This window comes from Tinamus guttatus, unplaced genomic scaffold (assembly GCF_059628265.1).
Source record: "Tinamus guttatus ecotype Peru unplaced genomic scaffold, ASM5962826v1 Tinamus_guttatus_pri_ptg000058l, whole genome shotgun sequence".
NCBI lineage: Eukaryota > Metazoa > Chordata > Aves > Tinamiformes > Tinamidae > Tinamus > Tinamus guttatus.
The window spans coordinates 4294661-4309123 of record NW_028288592.1 but is presented as its reverse complement, the minus strand read 5'-3'; the positions used below and the strand labels follow the sequence as shown (position 1 = coordinate 4309123).

Below are 14463 nucleotides of genomic sequence, written 5' to 3'. Positions count from 1 at the left end.
TTTTATTCCCGCATGGTCTTGTAGCCCTTTTTTTCATGTGTTAGTAGGCACTCTTTAGATCATGCAATTGTTGAGTTTGAATCAGAATGTCACCCAGTAGTACCTTCAGTGTCTTGTAGATAGCTAACCCACAGATACCCTCTTTGAACTCTTAAATAAAATGTGTGTTTTCTACTGAATATTCTTCTGGTATTCAAGTCTGAATGCTTAATCGGATTTTTTTTTTTGGCCTATGATTATAGATCACTTAATTTGACATCGATTAGTTCAGCCATTCTGCAATAAGCACACAAAGATTTTTCACTTATTACTAATGTGTTGGAAACACTTCGTTCTCCTGTTACACCAACCGATGGTCTGACTTCTTTTGAAACAGGGAACAGAAATATTAGTAGATCGGTTTATTGCTTCTAATACTCACTTTATGTTAATTGTAGTTTAAGTAAATAGAAGGCTATGGATCAGCGCCTTCAAAGTAGTGATCTACACTAAATTTGTGAGCCAAACTAAATTTGGGGAATAATTAATCAGTTGACTTTGTAGAGGCTTTTACCAACTGTGCCAGAATTGAAAGGTGACAGTTTCTTGTGTCTAGGAGGCTGCCAGGTCTTTGGGAGGCTTAACAAGTGAATACGGAATCAGCATAGGGTAAAAGTTACACCCTAAATTAAAAAAAAAAAGAAAGCACTAAGCCAGTACATCTGCCTTGCTGCCGAGTGACTTTTGTGACTTTCTCTGTGATGTTGTTTATGGGCTTTTGTATGTCTCAGGTGAAATGTTTTTACAGGAAAATATGTTTACAACTCACTCTGGAACAGAATATAAATCAAGATGAATAATGCTGAATACCTTGACCTTGATAGTAGTGTATGTGGAGGCATATGTAGTTAATGTCCCATTGCAAAGGATTAGGTTTAGCATTTAAAGAAAAAGACAGGAATACCTAAGAACTCTTATTGTTAGTTCAGAAAGAAAATAAAGTTACTTACAAAGAAACTCCCACTTTGCTGAGGGATGATGCTTCATACATTCATACATATGCATATGCATATTCAATGAGTGCGGGTATATACACCTGTATTTAGTCACATATGTAAATCAGTAAAATTGACTAAAATACATTTATTGTTTAATATATTTTAATGATTATTTCTTTTAAGTTTGTAGAAAACAATGGGCAGCAAAGCAGCACCATTGTGAGGAAAGAAACAGCCTTTTTTTCCTTTTTTTTCTTTTTTTTAATAACAGTGACTTGTATTTTAATGAAAAAAATTTGCAAGACAAGAAATGAGGTAGCAGCATCAAACCAAGAGTATAATTCTGCACCTGTCTTTCCCAGCAAAGCACTCTATTCTTATCAGTGAGAACGATGAGAAACTTCACAGTGACAACACCCCTTTAATGTTCTTACACTATCAGGAACAGGTTTCCAAGCACCATGAGTTGGATTCATTTTCTTTCTCTTGCCGCAAGTTTCTATGTACCATTTTTGGGACATCCTAGAGATTAGTATTCCATTTCTCAAAAGGACTTGTGTGTTTCACGCATAGTAAAGGCACTATTTATCCTCTCTCTCTGAAAGATCTTCCTGATAATTTCTGTTCTCAGAAAACTAATAGCTTAATTTCTTATGCATATGGATTTATTGAAGTTAATAAGTCTCTTAAAGAAAATGATTACCCTCTTTATATTTTCTCACAGTGAATCTGGAATTCTGTGGAATAGAATATTTTATGAATTAATACATTTAAATAACATTTATGATTTTTTATCGGTTCAGAGAATTATATTGTGATTTTCTCTTTTTATCACTTCTAAAATCTAGGATGGAGTGTATTGCGCTTTTAATAAAGTCATTAAGGTGAACAAGCAAGTCATTACACCTGTCTGTAAACATTAAAAGATTTTAATTTATTTTAAATAATATAGTTGATATTCTTGACTTCTGTGTACTCCAGCTGCTGAAACTACTAAATATGAACTTTGGTCTTCAGTCCACACATTTTTAGAGAATGATCCTTTTGCTGCTCAAGATGAAAGCCATATCAGTTAATATTTGACATTGAATTTTAATCCTATTGATAATGATTATATAGAGATGTAGGAATGAAAAATACATAGGTATGAAAGTTCCTTTATGCAAGTCTGGCAAACATGCTGTTTGTTTTCTTAGTTTCTATATAGTAACTGATTAAATGAGAAGGTTCTTTCTCTCCATGACTATTGTGTGTGTGTTTAGGTTCAGTTTCAGAACTAAAAAAATGTATTGGAAGAGTATAATATTGAAAAATCTCACTTATGATCAAGAAGGTTAACAAGGAGAGAGGCCTTCTCAATGCTTATTTGCTCATTAATAGAAGCTGAACCTTAAAACTAAAAAATGCAGATTCAGCAAAGTGTAGAGATCAGCACCAGGACTGCAGTGAAAATATGGCACAATTAGAGCAAAAAACTAAGGGGATAGTAACTAGCACTAGACAGTACTAGTTTATTGTAATTTTTGTGAGATAACAGGTTTATTTGTATATTATTATAACGAGTAACTGTGCTTTATAAATTATAAAATTTATAGCAGTAACACTTTATGTTTTTGTCAGCTTGACAGAGCAAATTCTTTGTTGAATCAAGTGCAACAGCCGTACAAATACCTGATTGAAACAGTGCAACAGAGAGATTCTCAAATAAGTCTACAGAAAGAACATATTGCACAACTTGAAAAAGATGTCAGGTAATTAAAATCACTGTGTTTTTGTTTCAAAATGTAAATGAAATCATTTCTATTTTTATCGTTGGTAAACAGTATCCAACTGGTCATAAAAACGTAGACACTGTATCAATGACTAAGTGCAGGAACTTAAGCATCTGTTATTTTTCTCATAATCTTAAAAAGAATGATTAGGCCTAGAGAAGCAGCAATGACAGTCAATTTTTAAGGGAAATTTGCAGTTGCAAAGAATTATAAGGAAATGGAGAAAATTCAAATGCATGAAAGGAAAAAACACATGAGATATGCAAAATTAAAAGTAAAGAAATAAAGCCAGAGAAAAATAATAGACCAGTGCACTAGCAAAGGGTGATGTGTACTTTGTTCGTAAGGACAGCAGACCTCACCAAGTGTAAACTCTCTGATTTGCTGTTAGGTCCAGCTGCTAGAAACCTCTGGCCACTTCCCGCCATCCCAGAGCTTTATAAACTGTGTTTGCCATCTGGTTCTCAAATAAACTGTTATAAAATAATCTGTCCCTTGTTTGCCAAAAAGGAGGATAGCTGTGTTCCAGTGCACTGGTTCAGAAAAAAAAAAAAATGTGTTTAACTGTTAGGTATCTTGATTTAGGAAATGCAGCAGTACTCAACTATAGCAAGTGACTGCCTTACCAGCAGTCAGTCCCTAATTTTGATCTTCTTAACTCTAGACTTAAAAAGACATCCTAGGATTTACCCGAGTGTCCCTTGAGTGCAGGGGAAAACATTATCTGGTATAAAGTTGATTATGTTGTTCCTGTGCTTCCCAAAAACATACTTGGCATCAAGGTTAGAGAAAGGGATTTCTAACTAGAGGAGCACATTGTAGCCAGTCATTTGCTATGGGGTAGCAATTTGGAAACTGCTGATGACAGATTTAAATTAAAATATCCTTTAGGTGATTTCAGATTATGTTGTGAACCAGTCTAGCTCCCAGCTAGCCCCAAACTGGCCAGTGGATCAGATTAAGTAAATTAATGATTATCCCCACCAAATAAATGCCAAGTAAAGCTCTGCTGGATCAAAAGATTTAGACCAGTGTTCCTGTCAGTCTTTCTTAGCTTATTAAACAGCATTTTCTTGGTTTATATGTGGAATATTTTTGAGAGAATGAGTTCAGAGAATTAAAGCTTCTCAAAGATAGCTCTAAATTTTTGTAGTTAACATGCATATAGAAAAGTAAGAGTGAAAACACTAAACACGGTTTATGTAGCCTGTTTTCTCCTTATCTCAGAGCTGAGGCAACAGTTAATATCTGTAAATTGTTATACAATTATACAAAGTACATGAGTACAGTGAGTGATTTTACGTACAATATATGCATTCATTTATGTCTAGAAAACAATTTTGCAAAAAAACAGCCAGTGCAAAAATAATGTTAAAAGTCATGTTCTCCAGTTGACTTTTAAAATAGTAGTTTGGGATCTTTTGCTTAGAAATCTTTTAAAATGTCATCTTTGAATACCAAAATATAGGTAGATAATGCAGCATTATTCCTGTGCCCTGACATTCAAGACTAGATGTCTTGTTTTATCCTCACACGTACCTATTGCTTGGTCATGGTTTTCCTTCTTGTGTGTTTTGCGTGCAGAATCTGTGGTGGCAAATTGTTCCTTCACCCCATCAAAAGTGGTGGCAGAGACTTGCAAAGCCATTGAGCTTGACAGGGCTTTTGATACCAACTCAAAATTTAGGAGTTTGGCTCACACCGACTAAGGAATGATTCTTGTTGCCATCCTACCCACTGCTGCTAACAAGGGTACACTTTTATTGTACTGGCTTCTCAAGCACCAACAGAAATCAGCCCCAACTACTCTGCCTATTCTGCTGAGTATTTCATTAGCAATAAAATCAGCCATACAGCTTCAGAGTGTTCACAGAACTGCTATCACTTGTTCTAGCCATGGGGCGTCTCAAGTGCAAACCCTTCATCCCTGCTATGGGAATTTAGCACTTGGACTTGCCACCCTTCATAAGACGTAGATATGATGGTTAAATCCACTCTTGGGCTGCTGTTCAGGCCTAATTACTTCATCCTCTCAGAGATGTAGGTAGTGGTCTATCACTTAATGTTGCTGAGTGCAACATTAAGTGCTGTTTGCACTAGATATGTTGTAGTATCAGAATCCGATTGCTTCACCTTTTGTCGCATTGTAGCTCTGTGTCTGCATGACTAGGTCATGGATTCCTTAGGTATTCATTGTCATATCTGTGTAGTCACTACCAGCATTCTTTACCAGCTCTTCCTCAACTTCAGTTTGGAGGGATTGCAAAGATTGGACTGGGGATGTGCTTGTGTCACACATTCGATTCTTTCCAAAATTGCTTATAATGGTTTATAGTGTAGTGCCCTTGACAGGCAGCAAGGAATGTGTTCAGGGTTCTCCACGCTGCATCATTCTATGAAAGTGTCATTTCTGACAGCAATTTATTTCCACAAGAAGAATGGGAGAGATTAAAGCCCAGCCTTTTGATAAAAGATCCTTTGAGTTGTCCTGCTGGTCCATCACAAGTTTCTTTCCAGTGTCAGCTTTAAAGTGGACTTTAACCAGATCGACTTACCGGTCATCTTCTATAAACCTTGTACCTCCTTAGCTAGGACTGTCTTTCAACTTCCCCCAGTCGCAGTGCATGTCTCTTTATATGGAAGTGACTAACCTATTCAAATAGTTCTCAGGGATAACCTGTGTGAATATCTATTAAATTAGGAGGAAAGGAATAAGCAGGCGGGTACTTGCCTGAATCAGTGCCTGCAAGTAGCATACTCTACCCGAGCTGGAACTATCTCGGTGGCCTTGATGGGAGTGTTTCTGTTCTGGATGTCCTCGACACAGCCTTGTGGATCTTCAGCCCTATCTTCATAAGACCTATGAGAGCTGTTGTAGCTGAGGTAGATGCATAGTTGTCATGTCTGTCAGCTTTTCTGCTTGAACACCTTAGAGACCCAGCTCTGGTTATTACAGATGTAGGAGATTACTGTTTAGGCTTAGGTGTGAAGTTGCATGTGTTATCACTCTAAGGTAAAGGGAGAGGTTACGAGGTATAATCAAAGCTCTTTCAGTTGTAATCCACATGTTCCCCATCCACCCTGCTTCCCACCACCCTTTGAATTCTTCCTGTGCTGGCTTTTTGGACAGGACTGAGGTGGCCATGGGAAGATCTAGTGTGTCTGCTTGCGCACGGAGCTGACTATCTCGAGACACGCTTGGGATAAAAAATCTCTGGTCTCGAACGATGAGACATCTACAGGCTCAGTTTAAGGTGGTCCACACATCTCAAAACATACTCTATTTACTGTTAAAGAAGCTTTCATTTATGTTGGTTCAAACAGTACTCAAATTCATAAAAAAGTGAAGATCGGTGCTAGATATGAACCGTTGCATCTATAGGGATGCCTTCTACCTTAGCCCTGTTGTGAAGAAATTTCTCTAATATCTAGTTCTTTTAACCAGAAATGAAAACACCACAAAGTCTATGAATTTCATTCTTGTGTGTGCAGTGATATAATTGTAGTCTTGCTACATAGTTTTCTCTAAAAAACATGTAGGTATATAAATAACTGGAGACATTAAACAGGACTTCATTCATAAAGAGCAGGTATTTATTTTAAATGTAGTTACTCAGATTTCCCAATACTACTGGCTGATTTTAAAAGTGTTTGGCTTATCCAAAAGCACTTCTCAAAAGCCTGACTGTGTAGTAGATCTAGAAGCAGTGCAAGGATTTTGCTCACTAGAAAGCTATGTACTGAAATATTCCTTAGTTAACATTTTGGGTTCTTTAATTGACGTGCAAACATTCTCAAGTTCAGCATACAGTGTCAGCTATTTTTTTCTCATTGCAGAATTCTGGCAATGAGATTTTTATGAGAATATTACTTTCTTTTTGGAAATACACTTTATCTATTCAAACGCATTGCAATTTACTTGGAAATGCTCCAAGCAGAATTTGTACAAATGTATTTGACTTTTTTTTCTACAAATGTGTCTTTTCTGAGCTGTATTTCAACTTATAAAACTCCTGCACTTTGTAATTCAGACACTTCACAGGCCAGAGTTTTTAAACCAGTTGAAGCACTCCAGTTGCAATCATGGAGCAAAAGTTTTATAGATGCCATTATAAATCTGATATGGGGTTATTCAGCTGCACTGTGAGGGATCACCCATTTTTCATGCTAGTCTCTGTTCTGAACAACTTCCATTTAATTAAAACTTTCAACATTAACTGCCTGTTCTGAGCCTATAAAAGGGGTTCATTTATCTCTAATTGTCAGAGAAGGGACGGTTATGTGTATGTAATATCCATTCACATTATCTACCTGCATTGTAGGTTCAGTTTTATGTACAAAACCTTCATATGTACCATTTTTAGGTTTTTAGATTTGATTTTTTGATGGTAATATTTGGATGTTACCACAAAATGTAGGAAGTAACTCAAGATTGGACTTAAGCTTTCAAATTCTTCATGCTTTAACATGAAAGTAACAGAAAGACATATTCCTTACTACTTAGATCATCTGGGAAATGCAGTTTTTTGAAAAAGGAGTATTTTTGGCAAGCTAAACCAGAAATAATAAAAAAAGAGTGATGCATAAAACCATTTATTTGTATTTATTTAGTGTGTTCAGCATAAACATTACTTAGAACATCTAATGCTAGAATCTTTTTAATAGGATAGTAGCTAGTACATTCAGGATAAAGTTTTTAAAAAATGGCCTAATTGCCCAAATTCAAAAGGCTTTAAAATCTGAGGTTAGGAAATGCTAGTTTGCAGAAATCAAATCACCCACGAGTATCTTTCTTATGATATCCAAGAACCTTGGCTTTAGATCCCAAAGAAAGCAAAATGAAAGGAAGCAGTGATTTCGTAAGGAATGTCTATGCATATGACAAGTGTATTCCATAGTAAGTCCTATGGGTCATTCCTGGACCCTGGATTCATCCCTGGTTAGGTCTTAAAAGCGTGGTGGAATGAAACTGCACGTGCTCCCAAGCATCCAGGTTTCTTCTGCATGGAAACCAAGGCACTAGGAAGTTAAGTTGCTGCACGGCTTTTCAGTAATTCTCCATCCTAGAGATGTTGGAGCATGTCATGGGCTTCTCTTCCATCCATATATTAGCCTCATTCCTGTATTTACCCACAAATAAGAATATTAGGACAGTACATGGATCAGTCCTGTCATATTGATTCAGAAGGGGAAGAGTCATTATGTGGAATAGGTTCTGCTCCATAGAAGAAACTGAACCTTGAAAGGAAACTTCTGGTTAGTGATAAACGTGAATGTATGTGCTTGTTAAGCACACTTTTTAAGGCATACAAGAATTTTTGTTATTGCTTCTATTGTAAGTTTGTAAGTCATGCTCTGAAAGGATTAGTTTCTGCTGTTAGGAAAATACATAAAAGCCAAGAAAAAATGGAAATACCAGTAGCTTACAACACATGAATTCAGGAAAAAATAGTACAACAATTTCATTATGATTCAAAGTGGCACCGGTGATAAGAATTGTGGAAAAAAAAATCTCTGTAATGTTTCACAAATGTTACTACTTTCATTTTAAATAACTTTCAGTAATGCAGCTTAAGCAACTTGGTCAAACTATAAAATTTTCCTGAGAATTAAGAATTAATGAATGCCTAGAAGGAATTGACAGCCATAGTATACAGTACAGAGCTTGTAAAGAGCTGGAAATCCTCAAGGCAAAGAATGACATTGCTTATTTAAAATAAGCTGATGATACACAGACAATTAAAAAAAAAGTCAATCATTTCTGGGAAGTAAATACAAGGAATATTAAAGAATCTGTGTTTGTAACATATATAATTGTTCCATATTTTAATAAGCATTTGAATCTCATGACCTATATTCAGTACTGCCTATTTGCAGTCCACTTGCTAAGTTGCTTTTTGGTGATTTGTTTATTTATCTTATACTTTTTGTTTTGTAGTTGAGTTGTTGTAGCGGACAAAATTGATCTCCCAAAAAAAAACCTTTACAGCTCTTATAACAAAATCGATAAAACATAGGCTTTATGAGTGCATTAATCTGAAGTTTATGTTTGGAATTTGATGTTGGGGATGAAGGTGAAAATACATTTAATTATATTAGAAATACATTTAATTATTTAATTGCTGCTGAGGCTTAGGATGTGTGTGCTGAACATTTCAAATGTTCCTATTCCATAGCTAATAAAACAAAGGGCAGTTAACAGCTTGTGCTACAAAAGCAGGCTTTTACGCTAAAGCTGTTTTCATAACTTTGTTCACAAAACAGACTCGATGCCCTTGATTCTCTTGTTGTGTTGAATAATAAATGTTTAAGAAAAAAGAGAGATTTACAAGTTCTGCGAAGACTACTGAGCTTGAAGAGTTGGAGCATGTTCTTCCTTGTATTTGCTACTTAAAAATTTCTGTAGACAGTGTTATTAAAGCAGATAGTTTTGAGGGAAGCGTGTGTTGCTAACAGTGATTCATTAAAAATAAAGGAATTAGAGTCATTTCGAAATGAATGTGTAAGTATAGGAAGCCTTACTTCTATATATAAAATAAGCCCATTTTACCTCAAAGAAACCAGTAGATTATAATAAAATATTCTGAAAATATTTTTAAATTATCCTTTGGAGATACAGAGTATTCAATGATTTTGAATAAAGTGAGATTTTGTATGTATCCGTGCATTCAGACCCATTTATGAAAAAGAGGATCCAATGCTTGAACACATAGAAGGATCATTTGCTATATTTACTTGAGCAGATTTTCATTGTTGCCAGTATTTAGCTTTAGAAAATGCATGTTTCAACCAGAATACAAGATTAAAGGAGATTATGTGTTGCTATTACTGTATTGCCTATCCTCTTTCTACCAGCCTTTTAAATAAAGAAAAGACAGCTTTGCTGCGTGTCAAGAATCAAATGGCTGCAGATTTGGAGAAACTTCTAAATCATCGTGAGGTAATCTTCCTATTTTAGCATTACTACCATAAATATTTTCTCTCTCTGCCCTGTTAAATCATGGGGAAAAATGGTTAATTCTGCTTTGTTGTTTTCTTTTGTCGCTGTAGTTTTTCAAAGCGTAAGTGATAGTGCCCGTCAGGTACCCAGGAGGTTCTGGGTTGTGTCTGAGCTGCTGATTTCTCTCTCTCGTACTCCGGCCAGTGGCTCTAGTCTCACTGTCCTTTCTTTTTCTTAGGCGTATAACAGATACGTCTCGCAGTCTTTAAGTAAGGTTTCCTTCAGCAAGGATTTAAGTAGCTAGGGAAAGGTCGTGTATTGATACGTAGCAATGCTTACGATCTGCAAGGCCACAGCTTGTCCAGAGTCTCCCGCGGCTCCCCAGTCACTGAGACCGGAATCCTGGATGCAGCGCCGCGCAGTTGGCTTCCAGCACATGCACCAGGGTTTCTCCTCACCTCCAGGATGGGCCTGGGGGAGAGCAGACAGGATGGCAGGAGCCCAAATTTCATCCTGGCAAAGGTTTGAGTTTCATCCAGGCAAGGAGTCAGGGTGCTTCTGCAAAACGTTCTCCGGCCTAAAAGTGGGGAGTATGTGAAGTCTTGCATGTAAGTTCGCTTTATGGGAATTCCCAGAGGCTTTTGTCAAGATCCTTCTCTAAGCAATCTTAAGAGACTAAACCGTCACGGGATTTGAGAGAAGGTTCTTGTGCAGATTGTCTGAGATGCAGATGTCTGAATAAAGGATAGAAGTAACTGAAGTTCACCAACGGAGTCCCACAGATAAAATGATCTGAAAAGGAGTAACTAATGATACGAAAGTTTGATGATGCTACAAAATACTCAGGATATGAAAAAAAAGGAGCTGTTAAATGATCTCTTAGAACTGTGAGTAATTCATCAAGGAGAAAATATAATGTTAGTGTTTCTAAAATGATGAGTGTGATGAAGAACAGCACTGGCTGTATGTACATTGCGATGGGATCTGTTACCTGTTCCTTTGGAAAGAGAAGATACTGACATTATATGAATAGTTCTGTGAAAACAGCCTTTCAGTTTCCGGTCTTGGAAGTGCAGAGATGGGGATATGCCTTCCAAGGGAAGTCACTTAAATTATTCTTTCTGTGTTTGAGTTATCACTCCTTATAATGCTATTATTTCTGTAGAAACCTGACTATCCAGGTCTCCTCACTCACACCTCCAAAACTGTTCTCCTTCATCTCCTTCCTTGCTATTCCCCCAAATTCTCTTCTCAGATCAGTTCACCAATATTATCATGAAATGGTCCAAACCAGTTTGTTCGTGCTGACTCCTTACAGAACCATTTTCTATAAAAACCAAACCAAAATGATCTCACTGACAGCTGAGCTTGTGAGCCTCAACCTAAATGAAAACTGTACTCATTCTGTTCTCTGAGTGCAGACCTCAAGTAAGAAAGGATCGACTCAAATAAAAGTGAAAAAAGAACACAAGTTTTTAGCTTGTTTACTCTCTCTGCTGAATCACCCTGGGTGGCCGTCTGATGCAATTTCCTCCTGGAATAGTTTTTGCATTTAACACTCCGAATTTATTGTAGTGCTTGTGAAAAGTTCCATGCATTGAGATTAAAATAGTCTAATTGCAGAACAGAGTGTAATTGAACATGCTTCTCTGTAATACTGGTGTCACTGCAGGTGTCACTGACCTGGCAGGATCATCTGTAGGTCTATCAGAAGTGATCATTTGCTACCTGTTACTTCTGATGTCTGAATCCACCCCTTATAAGCAATAACTTACCTTAACGCAAACTGACTTTTATGTAAAATTCAGCTTATTTTTTTTAATTACAATGTTATTATAAAATCGCTTTAGAGGGGAAAAAATCAAAGTCTAAGACTTCCTTTATATTTTCCTAAGCCTACAATCAATAAATAATTAGAAAAAAATCCAGTGTGCTATTGTATATGAAGATCCTGGTGATCAGATGACTTCCATCTTAGGTGAATCACACAGTAAATATTGGAATATAATTTCTTGTAGCCAAGCAATCATTTGCTCTTGTTATTATAAAGTAGTAGTTTTCTCAACTCAGTTATTTTTAAAGATGTTCAGTTATTATTCCAAGTCTTTTCTTAACATGATTTGGTAACTTTGATGTGGCTGTGAAACTGTGTGTACTGTTGGAGGACACATGTGAGATAATAGGTAGGATTCACTTCCTAATCTCATCACTTCTAGGAAAACTTTTCAATCAATGCAGATATACCAAAAAACTGTTTTGTTTTAATTGCTGTTATGAAGCAATATTTTCTTAAAAAATGAAAAACAGCTTTTTTATTTTAAGTAAGGAATGGTTGCACACTTAATCACATGTGCTTTTTTTTTTTTTGCTATTTTTTGACAAATACAAAAAGGACAAAAGATGCGCAATGTCTAATCATTCTTTGGCACAACAGTGACACAGTTTTGGCAGGCATGTAAGTGGGTGACCTTGTTCCTGGACAGCTTTCAGATGATTCCAGCCCTGGGTTCTTTTTCTTTTCCTTGCAGTGGAGCAAGCAATATTACAAAGTATAGAAAATTAATTTAAGTTCTATACACAAAATGCTATTTATTAATATTGTAGAAAAAAAAGCATTTTTCAGATAATGGATTTACAAGTTTGTTATTATGTGAATGTTATGAAATGAGAAGACTAATGATGTAGTTGTGTGTTTATATATTATGCAATTTTCTGAATTTTCAGTATTGTAGGCAGTTGGCTAAAAGGCTGATTTCAAATTTCATTCTTTCTTTCTTTCGTTTCTACCACTTCTTTCCAGACAGTCCCCTCCCAGCAGCAATGGCTTGCGTGCCTAGTTTTAGGATTGTTCCATCAACCAACGTGCATTGCAGCTGATTAAAGACAGTATTAAGTGATGAATAAAGAAATAAAATAAGGAAAAAAAATAAGGAAAGGTCTTAGCAATGCTTTGTAATGAAACACCAAAGTTTCTACTCTACAACTATTCAACATCCTTATATCCACATAGCCTTAGTCCCTATATAATGACTACCTATATAAACTATTCCTGATATGGAGATTTTTCTGCTTCGTGTCATTTCGCCACTTAAATTTTTCAAATTGCAGCCAGCAGTGCAAGCAAGTCTGAATGATGTAAGCCTTATAAAAAAGAAAGCAAATGCTTGAGCCTGAAAAAGGCTTCATGAGGAACTTTGCTCTTGTCCTTGATGTTAAAAAAAGGAGCAAATATTTCCAAAATGCTTACAGTTTTGTCTAATTTCTTTGTATAGGTGTTAAAGATAGTCTTTAGTAGTCATAACAACGTTTTAACCTGACAAGATCTGACAAGTCATATATTTAGGAAAGGATAGTTACTGAAAAGTATCATTAGAAGTAGCCTGATTGGGGAAAGAAAACTGTGAAATGATAGTACTACGGAAAAGACCAAGAAGGATAGACAAATCATTTTAGGCATAAGCAAAAATCATTTTTAGGAAGATAGGTGAAAATAACAAGTAGCATTCCCTTTAATGTGATTTTGTGTTTATCTTTCCTCATTTCTGATGATTCCTGATGCAGCCTTTTGTTTTTTCACTTTAGTGCAGACCTCTTACAGCAGTCTCACTTTTTAAAATTTCCCTGAAAGGCACTTAAATATCTCATGTATTGTAATCTTTTTACATGATAGGACAGCTTAGTTTATAGTGAATTAGTGAGTTAGTCTTCATGTAGATTTCTTTACCACCCAGCCATTATACAAATCCATTCTGTTACTTAAAAAAAAAAAAAAAAAAAAAAGTTGCGTTAATTAAAATTTACTTTGTTTAGACAGGGTGTGCATTTTAAAATATAAGTCTACAGTCTCTAACTACTGAATTACAAAATCTGATAAAAATATTCATTATGGTTTAAAATATTTTGTGCATGCTATCATATACCGTAATAACTATCAATCCTTTTTTTTTTTGTTTAGTTATCCCTCATGCTATATTTCATTTCTTTCTAGGAATTACCCTATTTCCCTTAAGTTTGCAAGAACATTTGAATTCATAGAATGTCTAAACCCAAGATATTCTGAGATATTCATAGTTAAGATAAACTGAAGTATAAGTGTGTTAAAATTACAAGTAAAATGCCAAAACAACCTTATGCTGCCTTAAATGACAGTTGCAGTAACTGTATGGTTTTGATTTAAGGTATTTCAACCTGTGTGGTCTTGGATTATATTAACTCTTTTTAATGAAATGTTAGGGTTTGAGGGGTTTTTTTTTCAGTTTTATCTCCATATGATATCAGTTGGATTTATACTGCTTTCTTTGGAGTTAATTATAGCATTTATGTACATTTGTTTGTATAAAGAAATATTTACATGTGTGCTTAATCTTACTTTCCTTTTCACGTATCTTAAATTTGAGAAAGAAAAGTTAAATATTTAAGTTCTAAACTATAGAAGAGTTAATACAGGGCTTCTATGTGAGCTCTTTTATTAAAGAAGAAACGGCACTTGATATTTTTTCCTGTAATGAAATAATTTGTTATTTTTAAATAATGTGGACAGAACGAAGGTAATTTGGTGATGATTATGTTTACTGCAGAAAATTAAAGTGAAAAGCAGTCACCTGAGTATATGTTCTCATAAAATAGAGGGTCCCTTCATATGAGAGAGATGAATCTTTTCTTGAACTTTGGGCCAAATTCTTGATTTTTTTCATCGCCTTCTCTTTTCGTCGTGACTTAATGAATAGATGCATGTCGAAATCTTTTTAATCTTCTCATTTATATCATTGAGTAT

General features: G+C 35.4%; 1 protein-coding gene across 1 annotated transcript in view; it reads left to right on the top strand.

The window, feature by feature from the left end:
• Positions 1–14463, top strand: part of PIBF1 (progesterone immunomodulatory binding factor 1) — a 102388-nt gene that overhangs the window by 72375 nt on the left and 15550 nt on the right. The window contains exons 14-15 of the mRNA XM_088540284.1: positions 2598–2728; positions 9605–9689. Of these exons, the coding sequence (XP_088396410.1) occupies positions 2598–2728; positions 9605–9689 (216 nt within the window). The remainder of the gene's footprint in view (positions 1–2597; positions 2729–9604; positions 9690–14463) is intronic.